The 19083-nt window shown below is 59.5% G+C and overlaps 1 protein-coding gene across 8 annotated transcripts; it reads right to left on the minus strand.

Moving 5' to 3' along the window:
• Nucleotides 1-258: 258 nt before the first annotated feature.
• On the minus strand, nucleotides 259-18184 carry BCL2L1 (BCL2 like 1). 8 transcript variants are annotated; one of them, XM_051633034.1, is made up of 3 exons: nucleotides 18054-18184; nucleotides 16393-17053; nucleotides 259-1935 (listed from the first exon to the last, which is right to left on the minus strand). In XM_051633034.1, exons 2-3 carry the CDS (start codon nucleotides 16945-16947, stop codon nucleotides 1798-1800), a joined length of 693 nt encoding a protein of 230 aa, XP_051488994.1. In that variant the 5' UTR covers nucleotides 16948-17053; nucleotides 18054-18184; the 3' UTR covers nucleotides 259-1797. The 8 variants fall into 8 exon arrangements, with proteins under 8 accessions (XP_051488994.1, XP_051488991.1, XP_051488992.1 ...); XM_051633031.1 differs by having other exon boundaries at nucleotides 16393-17058; XM_051633032.1 differs by lacking the exon at nucleotides 18054-18184 and adding an exon at nucleotides 17768-17873.
• Nucleotides 18185-19083: the final 899 nt, after the last annotated feature.

Here is a 19083-nt window from a genome sequence, read left to right on the forward strand (position 1 = left end):
GCTAAGCCACTTTTGGGCCCTCCTGCCCAAACGCCAGGATCCAGACTGAGCCCCAGCAGGCAGCACCTCACTGCCCTACCCCAGCCCTTGGGATAACATCACCCTCCTCCTGGAGCACCCCAACCCTCCCTCAGGTGAGGCAAGGACCCCGTCCCTATCCATCCATCCCACTGCAGGCACCTCCTGCCCAAAGCTGCCCAAAACCCTCCCTTTCCAAACAAATCCCCCCCCAAACAAGACCACAGCACCATCAGCAGCTTCAATGACAAGAGTTTATTAGTGGACTCACCTCCACCTGCAAACCCAAGCGTTCCAGGGGCTAACGCTAAATCCTCGCCTTCTCTGCGAACGCGAGTCCCTGCTCGGTGGCCAGATGAGACCCCCCGGGACCCCTCCCCTCCTCCGCCACCTGCCCACCTTGGCCTCTGCAGGGAGCACGGTCCCACACATAAATACGGACAGACAAGATAACAAAAATAGCATTAAGATTATTCACAAAAAAAAAAAAAAAGGAATTAAAAACTACTCGGATATGTACAGCAGAGCGCGGGGGGGTGCGTGTAGGCACGGCCAAACCCGCGGGGGGGTGGAGGTTTTGGGGGGGCAGCTGGGGTGGGCTCTGAAGGATGAGGGGTTATTTTGGAAGCTAATTTCAGCTCAAAGCCCGGAGGTCCCGCACTCCGGCGGCACGGGAAGGGGAAGCCAGACACCTCTGCCACTGCACGCACCCGTCACAGCCACGCCACGGGGACAGGGATCTGCCTGTGCTACGGGGACGGGCAGGACAGGAGGGGTCAGTGGCTCCCGTTGTCCCCAAAGGGGTGTCCTGGTGGTGGGGACAGTGCCAGCCCTCACTTTGGCCTTCCCGGGGCTCTGGCTCCATGGATTGGCCATGAAGGGTCTGCTCTGCCTTTCCCTGGGACTGGCAGGAGCACCCATCGCTCCCCCCTGCTCCTTCCACCCCCCAGCTCTGTTCCCGTTGCTGGACACCCCCCCCGGCTCCCCGCAAGAGCCCCTTGTAGCAGGGTGGGGGGGCTGGGGAAAACTCACCCCCCCTCGTTTGCCTCCCTCCTTTCCTGCCTGGAGTGGTGCACAGAGGGGGAAGGAATCTGCAATCTACATTCAGAGGGAGGAGGAGGAAGAGGAGGAGGAAGATCCCTTCAAATTGGGCCCAGCCCTGGGCCTGACACATCATCACCCCCCGCCTTGAGACCAGCCTCAGCTCCCAGCGGCTGCTGTTCTGGGACAAAGGGGCTCGAGGGGGTGACATGAGGGCATCCTGGCCCCTGTCTTCCTCCACAGGGATGAGCTCTGCCCAGAAGGAAGCAGGGACAGGACAGGGATGCCACAGGGACACCCCATCCCTCTGCAGGGACGGGGACACGGAGCCTGGACCCTTGCTCTGGCTGGGGAACCTTATATTAGTGACACATCTACACACACGCACGCACTCACACATGCAAAAATAAGTCTGTTTATTCTTTTCAAAGTGACCTAAGGACCCTGCGGGGCTGCGACACCTTCTAGCCAGCGCTCCCCCCGGCCGCCTGCACCCCCCAAAGCGCCAGGAGACATTGGCTGAAGTGCTGCATCAGCCTCAGAGCCTTTGAAACACACGGTAAGGGGCAACGCGGGGGGGGGGGTTATGGGGAAAGGGGCTGGCGGCACGAAGGAGGCAGCTCCGTGGAGCGGGGCGCTGGGCCGGGGGGCCGGAGGGGCCGTGTCCCCCCCGCGCCGGTGCGGAGTGTAGTGGCGGTGGGTGAGAGCGCGGCCGTCCCGGCGGGGGGGCTGGCGGGGTCACTTGCGGCTCAGCAGGGATCCCAGCAGGAGCACTCCCGCCACCGTCGCCCCGGTCAGGAGCCACTTGTTGAAGGTCTCCTGGCCCTTCCTCACCTCGGCAGCAGCATCGTTCCCATACAGGTCCACAAACCGCTCCTGTGGGCAAAGAGCAGAGCGGTGAGGAGAGGGGTGGGGAGTACTTGGTTCTGCCCCCTTTCCAAGGCTCATTCCTCCCCTATGGAATGGTCAGGTGGTGATGAAGCAGTGGGAAGGGGCAGGAAGGCTGCCAGGCCCTGCTGGCAGGGAAGCAGTGGTGGGAGCGGGCGGATGACAGACGCCCTGTGCCTCCTCGCTCTGAATCACGCACGGAGCGCGACGGGAGAAGCACAGGACCAGTCATGAGAGGAGGGGATGCCAGGAAGATCTGCAGGGAGAACAACACGCGGGCAGGGCAGGAGATGCATCACGTGCTCTTGGGCTCTCTAAAATTAGCATCAAAGTGTGATAGAAATCATTGCAGCAGGAACACGCCGGGCTCTACGCCGTGGCTGAGGCCTGGGGGAGCAGCAGCAGGGCTGGTGCCCACGGCTGGAGCAGGAGTCCACACTGCATCCCCTCTACTCCTTCTACAGCTGACATGGAGGCTCCCAGCTCCCCACTGATACATCCCAGCAAGACCAGCACTCCCAAGGCCCAGCCGCTGCAGCTGACTCTGATAGGGATTTTGTGAATCCCTGTGGCAGATACTCCAGGTCGTGTAACTCCTGCTTTCCCCCAGGCTCAGGGAGAGCAGGCAGAACACCAGGCCCGGCCAGGAATGCAGTCACTCCTGCCTGGCTTGTCCCAGCCAGCCACCTCCAGCCCTTCCTCAGCAGCAGCAGCAGTGAGAGCCATGAGGATTTCAGCAGAGCAGCAAACAGCCATGGCCTCCAAGAGAGGTGTGTGACGGGGCTAGGGACAGAGGATCATGGCCTGGATGGTGGACATGGAGGACAGGGAGGGTGAAGACCACAGGTGCTGAAGTGCCCCTGAAAACAGGCTTTCAGAGCACCTCTGCCCACCGTGCAGCATCTCCCCGTGGCACGATGCCATCCCTCCTGCTCCCACGGGACCTCAGAGCACCAAGAGAACAGCAGCTGGGACCCCTGGGCCACACACAGCGCAGGGACCGAGGGCGCTGTGGCCTGGATATGTGAACTTCACACCCCAGCAGCTCCCAGGTTTATCAGGACTGAGCAGGAGCCCTGGGGCTGGAGGGAGCTGGAGCTCTGGGATGGAGCTGAGGATCAACACTGCTGCATCTTGAGCCCATCTTCCCAGCAAGGTCCCCCTGTTCCCTGATAAGTGAACACAGTTCCAGTAACCCGGCTGCTCTGGGAAAGCAGAGATAAGCGCAGCTGACGCTGTGCTTGTGTCACAGAGGCAGGGGCAGCATCCCTGCCTGCCCGGGTCTGGCAGCTCTGCCTGCACGATGCCTCCCACGCCTGCCCACGGCCTGAGAGGAGCTGCGACCTCTGGCACAGGACCTGCAGGGGTTCTAGGGCCTGGATCATGACTGGGATCGAGAGGTTCTTCAAGCAGGTGTTTCTCTATCACTCATGCAATGTGGTGCCAGTTCCCTGGCTCCCCCACAGCAGCCCCAGCATGGTCACAGCCTCCAGGGCACCTCCTCACCTTGCCACACACACAGACCATCAAGCTCACAGGCAAGGCATGCAGCTGCCATGCCGGCTGTGTCCCAGGGAGCTGGACTGTGTCCCAGGGAGCTGGGCTATGCCCCTCTCCCTGGACACCATCCTCCCCAGTGTGGGACCAGGTACTTTAACAACCATCCAGTTGAGCTGTGCACCTCAGCCCCACCAAAGCTCTTCTCTGCCTTCCACCAAACACCATCTGCAGCACCTCACGACTCCCTTGGCTACTTTTTGCAGTCTCTCCACCATGCAGAGGTACCAGGAGACCCAGGATCATGGCACTGGGACAACAGAGACTTGGCTAACTCATCCTGGAGCATGTCACTGCTGCAAACTTGCTCAGAGTCCTCTTCAGGGATGTGACAACCATCCCTGTGACTCCCACCACCCACGCAGAGCAGCAGAAGGCAGCTTGCTTCCCACCAGGCCTGCCAGCTGGCACGGGCTCTGCGGAGGTGCTGTACCACATCCCAGCCCTGCATGTGCCATCCCCTGACACACAGGTGCCATCCAGGCACACCAGTGGGGGCTGCTGCCCACTGCCAGCCCCCCTACCCGGCCACTCGCCCAGGGTGACAGCCACAGGAACAGCCAGTGATGTGCTGCAGGACAGCCTGGGTCCAAGGAGGGGATATTTTGAATTGGGGCACAGGAAGTGCCTCTGGTGACAGGTGGTGACAGAGCACGGTAAGTGGCAGCAGAGCAGGCTGGTGGGAATGGAGGGCATGGGGGAAGTGGGGCAGAAGGAACAGGCTTGTCCAAACACACCTGTGGAATGCCTCCACCCCCTAGAACATCCCTCTGCTCCAGGGCCCTGGCCCCAGGAAAGTCCTGCCCTTGGACCCAGAACCCGGGAATGCTGCAGGGGGGAGGAGGCTGCGTGGGCCCAGCCTCCGTGCTGCCCCTCCATGGCATGTACCGCCGAGCCTGGGGAAAGGCAGTTCCAAGAAGCATGTTTTGAAGCCCGTACTTCTAAGAAACGGAAGTGTTTGCTGAACAAGAGATAAATGGCACACGGTGAACCCAGAGCTATCGGCTGCTACAGACGGAGAAGAGCAGGACAAGAGCCCCTCTCCTTCCCCCGGGAAGGGGGCCGCAGCTGCAGGGGACACGGCCCCGTGCCTCGGCCTTCCGCAGGGAAACCGTCCCCGGGAGCGGTGATGGCTCAGCCCCTGCACAACTGCAATCCCAGATGTGCTCCCTGGGAATGGCAATCCCAGAACACGGGGAGTGGGAAAGCAGGCAGGAGCGTCCTCCCTCCCGGGTTGAAGGTTAGGGAAAGGCAGCTTGCTCTGTTCCCACAGCGCCCCAGGCCTCGGCCGCTCTGCACCTGAAGCCCAGCACTACCAGTACCGATCCTGACCTCTCTGGTCTGGTGCTTGGGATCTCAGGCTTGCCCAGACACGTCCAGATATTTCTGGCCTCCTCCAGTCACCTTTATCTGAGAGGAAATATTTGGAATTCCTGAGTCGATCACAAGGACTATGGTAGCAACAGCACGTCAGTGTCTCAACCGCCCTCTCCACGTACCCGTGGGCCCCTTCCACCCCGGAGAGGACAGGACAGGCTGTTCCAGCGCCCAACACCCGTCACATCCCCTTCCCTAGCCCGGGTGACAAGGGGAGGATGCTCTGGGGCGGGCGATGAGGAAGCCTAGCAAGAGGTTGTGTCTGTGCACAGGGCAGCCCACTGTTTGCTCCTCCCCTAGTGCTGGGGAAGGACACAAGGTTTTCTTTCTGGAGCCTAACCAGCACTTGTAGGAGACAGAAGACCTGGAGATCCAGCTCACCACCCCGCAGAGCTGGGGCAGGAAGGTTCTGCAGTGCCCCAAACCACAACCCAGCACTGGGGGGACACAGCAACCATTTAAACGCTGCCCAGTGGACACCACGGTAGAGAGAAAAGAGGAGCAGGTCTGAGCCAAAGTGCTCTGTCTCGGGTGAGAGAGCAGATTCATCAGCCACTGGTTAGTTTGAGGTCTGGTTGAGGAAATAGGAAGGGGAAGACCCAAAGTTTGAGCCTCTTGCTGGTTCCCACTGCAAGATTTCAGCTGGTTTCATTCACCAGTGCTGCCCAAGAAGCTCCCTGGGCTGAGCAGAAGGGAGAATGGTTGCTGGATCCCATTCAGGGCAAGTGGAGCAGAGCAGGTTCCTCTTTCCAGATAAGACCCAGCACTGGGAAAGAGGATTCAGAGAATCCTGCACGAGGGCAGGTGAAGGAAGCAGATGTGGGCAGTGAATCCCACACCTGGTCTCCTGTGAGGGAAGGGCAGAGCAGGAAGAGAAGCATTTGGGTGCTAAGAGCTTCCCTTGCCTGGAGAGGGGAAGGACACAGAGATCACCAGGACACCAGCACCAAGCTCTGAAAACCAGCAGAAAAGAGCCAATCTCTACCAGGACTGTTCATGGTGACCCAATGGCACTTGGTGTGACTTCACCACGGAGACTCTGACTCCAGCAGGAGCTACACCCCTGACATTCAGCCAGACACCCACAGCAGCCAGCTCTGCCTTTCCCACCCAAGAATCTTAATGTGTTTTACCAAAATTGAGCTGTTTCTCCAAAAGCTGCTGTGGGATAAGTCAGCGTTGTTCCCAGACAGCCCAACAGAGGGTACGTGCTGTGCCTGGAGTTGCACACGAGCCAGCAGCATGAGCCACAGCATCTGACTCCCAATCCAGGCATCCTCATCACGAGGCAATGTTTCACTTGAAAACAAGGTTGTTTCTGTTACACCTTTGCTGTAACTACAGCTGTGTCACTGCTGAGGGGTCTAACACCAATCACCGGCCAGGAGTAGAGTCATCTGGATGACCAGACATTTGTTAATGAGATGCTGGGAACAGTTTTGTGCCGAGCACTGAGACAAGCATGGAAAAAAAAGAAGGCAGCAGCTCAGCACAGACCACAACAAAGCCCTGCATCAACAGCAACCTGCTCCCAGAGCCCCTTTGGGCTGCCAGCTCACCACAGGGGACCAGCATATGTGAACCTGGAGGTGAAGCACAGGGGGGAAAAGGCAGCTGAGATCTTGCAGAAAAAAAAACATGAGTATTCCCAATGGCTGCCACTAGGATGCTGTAAACACAGCTTGGCTGGTCCCTACGTGCTGTGAAAAGGGAAGAGACATCCTGGAGGGCCTGCAAAGGAGGGCAGCAGAGACACGAGCAAGGACAGTCACACCACACTGCCCACCAGATCCAGACTGGAGCTCGACACGAGCCCAGAGAATGCCAAGGAAACCCACCATCCAAGGCAGAGGTCTCAGAGCTTCTCCAGGACACCAGCATCACACCTGGGCAAGCTCGGGGGGGGGGAAGGGGCTCTGGGGACATGGGGAGGGAAAGAGGCTCTGGGGCTCTGCACGATGGCAGGTGCAACCGATCTGGAGACCCAGCTCTAGCTGTTATGCAAATACTGACCTTCACTTCCAGGGAAGCAGCTGCTGATCTCCATGACAATGGCAGGGAATGCCACCCTCCTGCTGCCTCTTCTGCTCTGGGAGCAGGCATTGGGATGCTGTGGGTGCTGGGGTGCTGCTCCCATCCAAGCTCCAGGGCTCTGCCTTCACAGAAGCTGGAGGGATGCAGCCATAAACTCAAAAGGGTTAATTAACTAAGCACATGGCCTGGCTCTCCTCTCCTCCCAGTCTACCCACACACCGAGGCTGCCCCTGGGGCCTCAGCCCAAAGCCCAACAAACCTGGGGGGCTTCAGCCTAGTGAGGGCCAAATCCAGCTCTTTTCTAACCAGAAACAATCCCTCACTAGCACATTCCAGTCCTAATCCTCCCCGCCACAGCCTCCTGTCAAACTGGTTTCATCACCAGCTCCAGGGAACCTGCAATAACCCCACACCATTCAGCACAATTTCAGCATTTTCCAAATAGATGAAAGGGGCCCGGGTGACAGCTGGAACCCCCATCCCTGCCCCGGGAGACCGCTGCGCGCAGCACGCGCTGGAGAGCGGGGAATTGCGCTCGCCGCTCCAGAAACCTGCTGAAACATTCATGTGTATGAAAGCGGGAGAGGGTGGGAATGACAAATCCACTTGGGTCCATCTTTCAGCAGTGTTTCTCCCCAAACCAAGTGGGCTGAGGGCTGCCGAAGCCCCGGGCACACTGGGCAGAGGGGCGGCTGGGCAGGCGACCAGGCTGCGGTACAAAGGCACAGCGAAGAACACATTGGCTGAGCCGGATCCACTCAAGAGATTAGCACCTGCTGGGAATGGGATTGTTTTCCAAAGGGCATTAAGTGGAATAGTCCGAAGAAAGACGGTCTCTCTGATGCTTCTCCCCACAGGACAGATGGTGTCTGAGCCCCGGCAGGCAGAGCAGCCTGCCTGCCTTTGTGCAAGGGGCACGCTCGGGGGGCCGGGGGAGGCTCCGGCTTTAATTTCCCGGTTATCCGCCGCCCACCGTGCCCGGGAGGCCACAGACGAGAGCCTTGGCAGGGTCTCCCTGCAGCCAGGGAACAAAGCTCAATTTTCACCTTGTCACTGCTCTTCCCAGACGTCACAGCTCCTGTGCAATCGTGCCCTTGTGCAACTGTGTGGAAACCTGTGCCGAGGAGATGTGCTGTGCCGCCGCGTGCCCGATTGTGGAGCCCGGCCCCCCCTGGCCCCCAACCTCCCTGGGAGCCATACCCCAAACCCTCCCTGCAGGGAATGGCAGCAGCACTGGAGCCCAGGGAAGCGAGGCTGTGTGACCAGACAGTCCCTAGGGTGGATGGGTCCCAGGGAAGGGCCACCCTGTTCTCCTGCCTCGAGCCACTTGTGCTCCAGCATCCCGGAGGAGCGCCTGCCAAGCCTCCCTGCTTCCCACTTTGGCCCCAGCACCTCACAAGGCTGCTGTAATCCTTATATGCCACTTGAATGAAAAAGGGGAAAGGGTGGAGGTGCAGGAAGAGGAGGAAGATGTGCTCATTCTGTTTTCACTTCCTGTTAGTCCACATGAAATCTCAACTGATTCAGGCCACCAAGTCCCTTTCTGCAAAGCTCTGGCTGACTGGGGGGCAGGAAGCAGAGGAGGCAGCTGATGCAGCAAACGCTGGAGAGAGCAGTGCAGCATGAGGAGACCTTGTGCTCTGCCCTGGGCTCCTCCATACGTGTTGTTGCATGAAATAATCACTGGCTGGTGCACTGGAAGCTTCTAAATGAGGTCAGTTGCTCTAATAAAAGATATTAGCTCTCCAGCAAGTTGAATACACTAATGAGCCACACCATGACAGGATGGAAGCACTTGCAACACAGCTCTAAGGGCTGATTTACAGGTAGCAACACCTCATTTTCTCCATACACAAGACCTATGTCATTGAGACACCTACTACCCAGGGCCATGTACACACCCAGCTCCCACATCCCAGCCCAAACACTGTGCCAGCTCACCACGAGTCACACACACAGCAATGCCACCTACTGCCACCAGCTGTGCTCCCTGCACAAGGCTTGTAGCCTCCCTCAGCCTCCATGATGGCAAAAAGCAGCGAGACATGGAAATGGGAAGAGAGTGGTTTGGAGAACTAATGAAGTGATTCACAAGTCTTCTAAAGAGAAGCTGAGGGAACAGGGGGTGTTCAGCCTGGAGAGAAGTAGGCTGAGAGGAGATCTTCTCAATCTCTGCAACTCCCAAGGAGATTGGAGCCAAAGGGCTTCAGTTTCTTCACCCAAGTGATAGAACAAAAGGAAATGGCATCAAGTTTCCCAGGGGAGGTTTAGACTGGATATTGAGAACAATTTCATTGCTGAAAGAGTTGTCAGGCCCTGGCACTGGCTGTCCAGGGGAGTGGTGAAGTCAGCATCCCTGGAGGTGTTTAAAAACCCTGTAGATGTGGTGCTGAGGGACATGGGTTAGTGGTGGCCTTGGCGGTGCTGGGTTAATAGTTGGACTAGATGATCTTAAAGGTCTTTTCCAACCAGAACCATTCTCTGACCCTCATGTGGGCCATGATGAGCTTCTGGAAGTGGTCACCCTCCATCAGGGAATAAAACCCTTCCATGCTCCTTTGGGAAGCACCAGCTCTTGCAGCTCCCTCTCCTGGGGTGCAAAGTGTCCCCCCCGACAGGCAGGTCCTAGTCCAGCTCTGCCCACCAGCCCCTCACACACCTCCCACACAAGCATCTCCAGCTCCCACTCAGAGCCATCACGTTTTGGAGTGTTTGATTTCAATCTTAAGAGCACCTGCCTGGCAGCAGTACAGGCAGAGAGAACCCACTTGCTCTTTGTTCTTGGCAGAGCAGAGGACACCTGCCTTGGTTTCCCCCTGAGCTCAGGGCTGGGGCTGCAGGCTGGGGAGCTCCAGAGATCAGGAGAGGGGGCAGGAGGCTGAGCCCAGCCCCGCTCCCACCAGAGGCTCCTCATCTTCAGGGCTCATCCCCCCAAGCAGGATCCTGATGCCAGAAGCCAGCTACTAATTGAATCTACTTAATCAGAAGCTAGGTCTGCAGACACAGCTGAAACACAAGCTTGAGCAGGAAGGAGGATAATGCAATAAATCCAAGCAGCTCTCCTCAAGGGAGTCACACAGACCCCTGAAACTTCCCTCTTGGCAGATACAGCCCATAACCCCTTCTCGGGCACATGGAACCAACACAGGGGCGAGAGGTGGTCACGAGAGCCCAAAGCCTCCTGCAACACCCTGCTCCCCCAGCTCCCTGCTCCCAGCAGCAGAGGGAAGGCAGACCAGTTCCAGCACAATGTCCAACGAGTCCCCATGGTCACGGCAGCCTCACCAGCTAATGCTCCAGATCCTGCTGCTCCCTCCCTGGCTGCCCCAGAGGCAGCAGCAGCAGCACTGAGTGCTCTGGGTTCCCCATTAAAGAGATCCTGCAACACAGCACCAGGCTGGTACACGTGAGCACGTGTCCGAGAGAAGACAGGGGTGGCTGGAGAGATGCTGGCTGCACCGAGCTGCAGTGCTCCTGCCTGCAGGCAGGCCTTCCCAGCACTGCTCCAGCCTGCTTTCCCCCCCCCCCCCCCCCCAACTAAATTAAACATGAGCATAAAATAAGCAAAATGCCTAAAAATAATATATGTATATATAAAAATATATATATGAAATAACGCGAGCATTTCTACAACACAAGTAGGTCACAGCTCCCCAGCCTGCGAGTCGTGGCAGGCACAGCTCAGCCCCTGCAGCCTCCCGGGTTCAGAGCTGCCATCTCTCACAACAGCCTGGCTCCCGAAACCCGCACCTGCGCCCCGGTGAGCCCAGCTGGAGCCATCTGCTAACGGCTCTGCCCCGCAGCCCTCTGCCCTGCCCGGCTCTCCTGCCGCACAGAGGAACCCTTCTCCCCACCTGAGGGAGGCCAGGGCTGGCCCCACCACAGAGCAAAGCCCCCATGTTCCCCTCCATGGGCACAGCAGGGGCTCTGTGATCCCGTGACAGCTCTCGCACACCTCTAGAAAGCTCGCCCCCTAATTTGATCCCCTGGCATCCCAGGGATGATTAGGAGTGGGACTTCAGAGAGATCTTGGACCAAACACTCCTCTGTACATCCTTCCAGGTGGAGAGCAGGGAGGAGGCTTCCCTGTCCAAGGTCAGGGCAGCAAACCAAGGAGTGCCCTGGCACCGAGGGACACTGCTTCCCTTCCATGCCTCCCCAATCTGCGTTAATCTTTAGTTGCTCAGAACAATAGCGTTTCAGGGTAACATCCCTCTCGGGAGGGTGGAGGAGGAGAAGTGGCTGCTTTCCTGCCAGGCAGAGGCAGAGCCTGGCAGAGCATACCTCGGCAGTGAATCAGCCAGCAGGTAGGTCAAAGTCTCCACCACTATCGGGGTCACCAGAAGGGAGGGAGCAGCCACCCCCAGCCCCATTCAGCAGAACCCACCATTCATCCCTCACCTCTTGGTTCAGCAGGTCTGCAACACTTTCCCGACCGATATCCATCCCTTCCCCCATCTCCTCCTGGGAATACTCCAGCTTTACAGCCAGTGGGGAAAGAGCTGGCAGAGAAACACTCCTTGTAACGTCAGGATGGGACTGTGCCTACAGTCACCAGCAGCCTGGTGAAACCAAAGCAGAGGAGCTGGAGCAAAGGCCTCAGAGCATCATGACACCATCCAGCCTGTGCCCTGTGTGAACCTGGGGGTGAACCACGTACACAAACTGTACAGGAGCTGCACAACAACAGGGGGAAGCACCCCAGACACCCACAGAAAGCTGCAGCTTCCACAATGGAAAAAAAGGAGCACGAAGTTCCCTCCCAGCCCCTCTGCTGCAATGGGACACCCCATGGCTGCTGAGAAGGAGAGAGAGTCTGGGCAGTACTCGGGGGGACCTAGCTCCAGTTTCAGAGCAGGATGATCAGGACTGACACTACGGAGAGCAGCTGTGAACACAGAGCAGCAAGAAGCAGTCTGTTAATTATTTCACAGATCTTTTTTGAAATGACACTCCACTCCTTGGATTAAAGAACCTCAGAGTGCTTTATGACTCTTGAGTTTCCAGTGGCTCCCCTGGGAGGGAAGGAAATGTTATCCCTTTTGCTGAAAGACCCTGGGGTTAAGTGGGCTGCTCTGAGCCGCAGCCAGCGTTGGGCAGGAGCTGTGCCTCCCAGGATGCTGCTCCACTCACGGATCTAAGGAATAAAACCCAACTGCCCTGCACTCAGAGGCAGCAGGGAAAACAGGCAGGGCCCTGAAGAAGAACTGAGCAAGCAGGGCGAAGAGCAAAGCTCTGGGAACTGGCCTCTGCACTGCTCTGGGTCTAGCGGCAGGAATGCTGCTGCGGGCCGGGCAGGAAGCTGCAGTGGAAGTCATTCCAATGGCATTTCCTGGAGAGCACTGCAGAAAAGCCTCTCAGGTCGCAGGCAGGGTGAGAAGCTGCCAGGGATCTGCCCACTGAGCCCATCTCCAGTTGCTGGCCAGGATGCAGCTACCTGGGCCAGCCATGCCAGGCAAGACAGCCCAAGCCAAGACCTTGCCAGCAGCAGGCAGTTCCCACGGTGGAGAGGAACACCCCATCCTGCAGAGTCACATCAGGGACTTGGCTGGCAGGGGGACAGTATTTTTTCATCCCAAGCAGGTTATGACAATGGGGGGATCATCTGAGCAGCAAGGGAAGGAACAGAGGAGAAAGTGAGGGCACAGCTGAGCCCTGCAGGCCATTGGGTGAGATCATCTGCAGGACAGCAAAGTGCAGCTGTGGGAGGCCACCTCCTCCAGCCAGCTCCACGGTGTGCTGGCCAGCAAGTGACATGGATGGCTGCCATCTCAAGTGGGATTAGCAGTGCTGGGGCATTCCCAAAACCTGGTGTGTGAGCACTTGAAGCTTTGGCAAACAGGGCAGGCCCAGAGGGAGCTGTGTTCCCCACACGGTGCCAGGGTGGCCCTTCCATGCTCCCATGTGCCCCTTCCATGCTCCTCTCCAGGTCTCAGGGCAGAATTCAATCTCCAGCTGCCCAAAAAGCTAGGACCAATGAGGTGTGAGGATCCCGGGATCAGCTAACTAACACAGTGGCTGCAGGGAAGGCTTGTGTGGGATACCTGGACAAGGGCACAGGGCCAAAAGGATTTCGGAAGAGCTGAGGATCCTCTCAACACAAAACCATTGAGAAGGTTGGAGCAAGAGCATGGGACGAAATCCCAGCTGCACTCTGTCATATGACACAGGCTGAGTCATTTCCTACCATTCAAAAAAAAATTAAAGAGATAGAAAATGAGTTTGCTGTATTGACATCTGAGGGTTTTCCCCAAACAGAACCACAAGCTCCCAGTCCACCGCAGCGCAGCACAACTCATACATCCCGGCACACTGAGCCCAGCGTGGCCAGCTGAGGGCCTGGGATGCAGAGCCAAGGTGGGAAGCAGCCCATCCTCCTTCAGCCCAGTCCAGTTTGTCAGGATTCAGATGTCACAGGCTGGTGACAAAGACACCGTTTGCTTTCAGTCCTGGCCCGGCACAGCCCCTTCATGCTGCTCCCCACCATTCCCCCGGCTCACAGGAAACCTCTTGCCTCTATGTCCATGGATCTACCTCCAAGGCCCCGTGAGAACTCCTTAAATCCCACTCTGAACGTCGATTTAGCCTTGAAAGAAAAGCTGTCATCCACTGGAAGGGCACAGCCAGGCAGGAACCATTGCTCACTGTCCTTTCTCCAACAGATTAGGCATGGTCACTACATCTCTGCCTGCCAGGCTCACCCTGCGCTTCCCTCTCCATGGATTTCTCCCACCATGACTCCAATCCCCACTGGGATCACTGCCCGCATGTCTCCACTAGTGGATTTGGTGCTGGCCAAAGCACCTCTCCTGGGAAAGCCTCCTCGTTGCTTGCACTGGCTCACAGAGGCAGCAGCTTCTCGGCTGGTTATTAAATGCCCCCCTCGGGTTGTCCTCGTTTGTTTGTTTCCTCAGAGAGCGCAGAGGGCAAACCAAGGCAGGGCCAGGGAGCATGACACTGTGTCAAACCTGGGGAGTGAGATCTGCCACCTCCCCCTCGCCTCACAGAGCAGCTTCTGGGCCACACGGCAGCTGAAGAGGCGCCTCCAAAGGCAGCGCACCCCGCAGCCATCCCACGCTCGCCTTTGTTCCACGGCTGGGAATGAAACCGCTTCCTACGCAGCCCGGCCGCGCGGGGCTGGCGACGGAGCCGCGCTCTCCTTCCTTCTTTCTGAGGGGCTTTCCAGGAAGAGAAGTGCTGCAGCGCTGCAAAACCCAAACCACCCGGGCCTTGCCAAGCAGGCCTGCCACAACTTGCATCCCTCTCACCGGGACCTGCCTGCTGCACCTCTCAGGAGAGCTTTGTTTGCAGGGGACGGGCTCTAACCGCTCCGATGCACCAAACAGGCTCCCTGTGCAAACAGGGCGGTGGGAGAGGGACTGCTCTGTCACCGGCAGTGCAGGCTGGCACTCGCTGCTTGCAGGCAGGGCTGGCTGCAGCCACCAGCCTTCTCCCTGCAGCTGGAGTCACCGGAGAGTGAAGCAGAGCATCCCCACACACGCAGGGAGGCACTCGGGAGCTCTCATGGCCCCTGCACTGTGCTGCCCCTTCCAGTGGAGTGGCAGAAGGGACAGGGGGAAACTTGAGCAGCAAGGAAAACCACAGCTGAGACATCAAACACACGCCAGGTTGGGGTTTGCAACAGGCTGGCAGCAACCACACTGCCCAGCCCTTTTTTTGGTGGCTAGTGGGGTAGATCCCCCCGACTATGGCCCTTACCACCCTGCTGGGTCAGCCACCCACACAGCCTGGGGGCAGGGAGGCGAAAAGCTCTGTTCAAGGTTAGAAGAGAGCAAGGTTGTTCCCCAGGGTGGGAAACAGTTCACGGTGATCTTCAAAGCAAAAGCTGGGAGGCAGGTCAGATAGAGAGGAGTCCTGACCCTTCCACAATCTGTTGAACAAATATTTGCTCCAAACAATTAATTTAGAGACAGACACAAAAAAATTGAAGAGTCTGAATCGTGATGGTTGGGGGTGGGGAAGAGAGGGAGGAGGTATTTCATTCCCTGCAAGCAGGGACCAGTGATTTTCCACCAGTGATTTAATCTAAATCCCCCAGAGAGTTCATTTACAAAAAATCAGATTGCATTATCGCCTAGGTCTCCAGGATACAGCCCAATCCGTCACTAACAGCAACAGCCACACTAGCTTGGAAACCTCAATTTGATCACTCAATTCCAAGACTAATCTGTGGCTTTAAAAGCCAAAGGCAAAGGGAGGGGGAAGGAACTCCGGGTTTGGGCAGGGTTATCTGCAGGATGAGAGAGCTAATGGGGCAGATAGAGCCGGATGAAATGGCCAGCAGATCCCAGGTCATTAATCGAAACCAAGCTCCTCTGCCGGAGCAGCCCCACCCAGGCAGTGCCCCAGGGAGGCAGCATTCCTGGAATTCCTGCACCCTGGGTGAACCTGCTCCATCTCTCTGGGTGCACTCAATTCCCCTCTTCTCCTGGAACCCCGGCATGGAGGACCCTGGCCTCGCTGGCCAGGCACAAGATGCTGGGGAGCTCTGCAGGAGGGGGCAGAGCACAAGGCTGGGCTCAGAGGGTGCTGCCCCTTCCTCCAAACCTGCTGCTGCACCAGGGGATGAGCAGGGCTGACAGGCCTCAGCTCAGCAGCCTGCCAAGGAGGCAACTCCCCACCCCTGGCAATTCCCCATGGCTCAGATGCTAATGCCTGACAGCATGAGCTCTTCCCAGTGGATGCCAGTAAAGGTTACCACAGCAGGGAATCACCCAGCTGTGGAAGCAAAAAGAAAACTCAAGTCACATCTGTAGGTTGTGTCCCTCCTGCCGGCAGTCCCAGGCAGCTCCACGCAGCCGGACCCGGCATTTCAGGAATGCTTCCTGGAGAAATGCTTATTCATGTTAATACCTCACCAGCAGAGCTGACCGGGTTTGCTGCCGGGGCAGCTGGGAGCATCACTCCCTGCCAAGCCAGAAGCAGCTGCAGGTTCAGAAGCTCCCCAGCACAGAGGCTGTTCCCACCTTGCCAGCTTGGACACCCACCCACCAGGCTCTGCTCTGGGATTGGCTTCACCCTCAGAGAGCCCTGACTCCTGAAGGAAGAAGTAGCTGTGACCCCAGCAGCACTGCAGGGAGAAGAGGAGGAAGCTCCACTCCCTGCTGTTAAATGACACCAGGAACACGCCTGAGAGCAAGGGCTCCTGCCTGAAGAACAAGCTTGGGTGACACTAGATTTCCAAAAGCTCTGGGAAAACAGGTCTATTACATAACATCCATGGAGAAGAAGAAACAGGGATGGAGAAGGACACTGAGCATAAACTGTCTGTGTCATTGCGGTGGATGGACCCTCCTGGGGCAGTGTTAAGAGCACAGGGAGAAAAGCCAGGTGCCCCTTCCCCTCCCTGCAAGATCTGTGACAAGATCAACACTGCAGGGAGCTGGGCTGGCACTGCTGGAGCTGGGGGGGTCAGAACGCGGGGCAGCCATCCCCACCAGGAAAAGAAGTTCTTACCCATCCGCCATTCTCCTGGATCCAGGGATCTAGGTGGTCGGTCAGGTAGGTGGTCATCCAGGACACAATGCGTCCCACCAGGACTCGCATCTCCTTGTCGACGCTCTCCACGCACAGGGCTCCCCCGAAGGAGAAGAAGGCCACGATGCGGCCCCAGTTCACCCCATCGCGGAACAGTTCGTTCACCACCTGCTCGAAGCTCTGGTAGGCCGTGCCCAGGGTGATGTGGAGCTGGGAGGTGAGGTCGCTGAAGGCTCGTCGGTACCTCAGCTCAAACTCATCCCCCGCCTCCCGCAGCGCCTGCCTCACGTCGGCTGCTCGGGCCATCTCGCGGACTTCCAGGCTGCTCCGGTGCACGGCGGCTCCGTTCACTACGTGGCTGGGGGGAGGGTGCCAGGAGGGGCTCCCGTTGAGGACACCATCCATCTCGGCCTCCTCTGCCGCAAAGTCAGTCCTGTTCTCATCCTCCTCCTCCAGCTGACTCCAGCTGTATCCCTTCTGCGAGAGCTTGTAGGAAACAAAGTCAATCACTAACTCTCGGTTACTGCTGGACATTTTCACACCTGGGGCACCCTCAATGAGTCCATGGTCCGGAGCACAAGCAGATCAGCACTTAGCAGCTTCCAACTCCGCTTTTCTTCTTCACGACCGATGGAAACATCTGACCTTTGCACAGACAAACACCAGAGGAGAAGAAAGGCAAAGAAACGGTTAATAATAGATGCACATGAACACCGATAGCTTATCGCCAGACTGAGATCATCCCGCAGCTTTATGCCGTGGCTCAGGGCCACCGGATTGAAGCCGCATGGAGAACCGGCTGCAACACCCTCCCCCTCCCGGGAAACCGACCTCGAGCCCCAGGGACCCCCCAGGCTCGCTGCGGGCAGCCTCCAGTCCCGGGGTCTCACCGGGTGTAGGCACAGGCTGAGGGCCAGGCCGGAGCGGAGGCGGCTCCTCGTTCAGCCCGAGCTGCGAACCGGCCCGGCCCGGCCCCGCTCCGCCGGTCCCGGAGCGCAGCGGAGGCGGAGGCGGCACCGCCCCCTGCCCCGCCCGTTAAAGGGCCCGGCTGCCCCCGCCCCCCTCCGCTGGCGTTGCCCAACGGCAGCCACAGAAGCGGGCGGGCAGCGGGGCCCAAGGGTTACGGCAGCCGCTGCGGGGCCCGGTTTGACGGTAACCGCGGGGCAGTTCCCTCCCCCCACCGGAGGTCAGCTCGGCCCGGCCCCCCCGCCCCTCGGGCCACTCCTCCCGAGCCTCCCGCTCCCTGCAGGCGGAGGCGAGCGGGGGGGATAAAACCGGCGAGCCCTCAGAGCAGGCCCGTGCTCGCAGAGCCCGGTCTGCCCGGGGCTGCCGCCGCCCGGCCCTGCCTTCTTACGGGAGCGGTTCCGGTAGCTCGCTGCGGTGAGCAAAGCGCTGTAGCCGCTGGGGTGGCGGGGCGGGAGGGCCGGAGGGGGCGGCCTGCCCCCCGGCCACCGTTCCGCCCCACGCGGCCACCGTACCGGGGCGGGGCGGCGAGCACGGGGCCCGCGCACGAGGCCGACACGGCGCCCGCGCCGCCAGCCAATCCCGCGCCGGGAGAGCCCGGGGGGGCGGGGCCCGGGGCGGGCTCTCCCATTGGCTGAGCCGCACGTCGCTCACGGCCTGCCCGCCCCGCCCCTCACCTCCGCGGCGGGGTCCGCGTCCTCCCGCCCCCGCCCCGCGGGCCCGGCTGGCAGCGGCGCCGGCGTCACCGGGAGCCCCGCCGGGCCTCGGGCCCGCTCAGCAGCACCCGAGCCCCTTCCGCATCGCCCGCCGAGAGCCGCGGCGCTGCCGGGCCCGCCGGGGGGCGCGGCGGGTGGGAGCGGGCGGGGAGGGCGGTGCGCATGCGCACGGAGCCGGAGGGCTGGGAGGGGGCGGTGTCTGCGCGGAGCGGCGCGTGGCAGTGCGCGTGCGCCGTGCGCAGGGCCGGGCTCTGGTGCCCCCTGGCGGCGGCCGCGGGTCCCGCGGGTCCCGGGAACAGCGGCGGGAACGTCCTCCCGCCCATCCCGGGAGCGCGTCCTGCCGCGCCGCGCCGGGCCTGCAGCAGCCGGGCCTGCGGGGAGCTGCCCCAGGCAGGGGGCTTGGAACTAGGTGATACTGTAAGGTCCCTTCCAACCCAAACCTGTGATGCTGTGGCTTTCAGGGCGCAGCTGGACATGGTGTTTGCTGCGCTTTGCGGGCGCCCGGGGGATGGTGGAGCTGCTCCCCCTGCCCAGGTACTCCCGGCCACGCTGGCCCCAGCACCGCCCGTCGGGGCCGGGCCGAGGGGAGGGCCAGGGGCAGCCCCGCCGCTCTCCGGCTTAATCCCTGGTGGCCGCCAGCTCCTCGGCGGGGCAGGCAGGTAGGTAGGTAGGTAGGAAGGTAGGTAGGAAGGTAGGTAGGTAGGAAGAAGCCGGTACCGAAGAGTTGGGTGCCGCTGTGGGGGAACTAGAAGTAACGGGGTGGGAGGAGGGCTGGGCTGTGCTCCTGGGAGGGGCTCACCCGCGGTAGCAGCTCCTTGGCCTGGCCTTGAAGAGTGTGTAGGGCTGGCTGAGACTGCCAGAGCTCTGCTCTGCGCTGGGGATGGAGACAGTCCTCAGGACAGGGAGATGGAGCAGATTTTAAACAACTAGACCAAGCTTCACTTTTTCGGTGAGTGAGAGAAAGGTTGCTGCCAGCAGTGCTCACCTGAAT

The sequence above is a fragment of the Apus apus genome, chromosome 15 (assembly GCF_020740795.1).
Source record: "Apus apus isolate bApuApu2 chromosome 15, bApuApu2.pri.cur, whole genome shotgun sequence".
NCBI lineage: Eukaryota > Metazoa > Chordata > Aves > Apodiformes > Apodidae > Apus > Apus apus.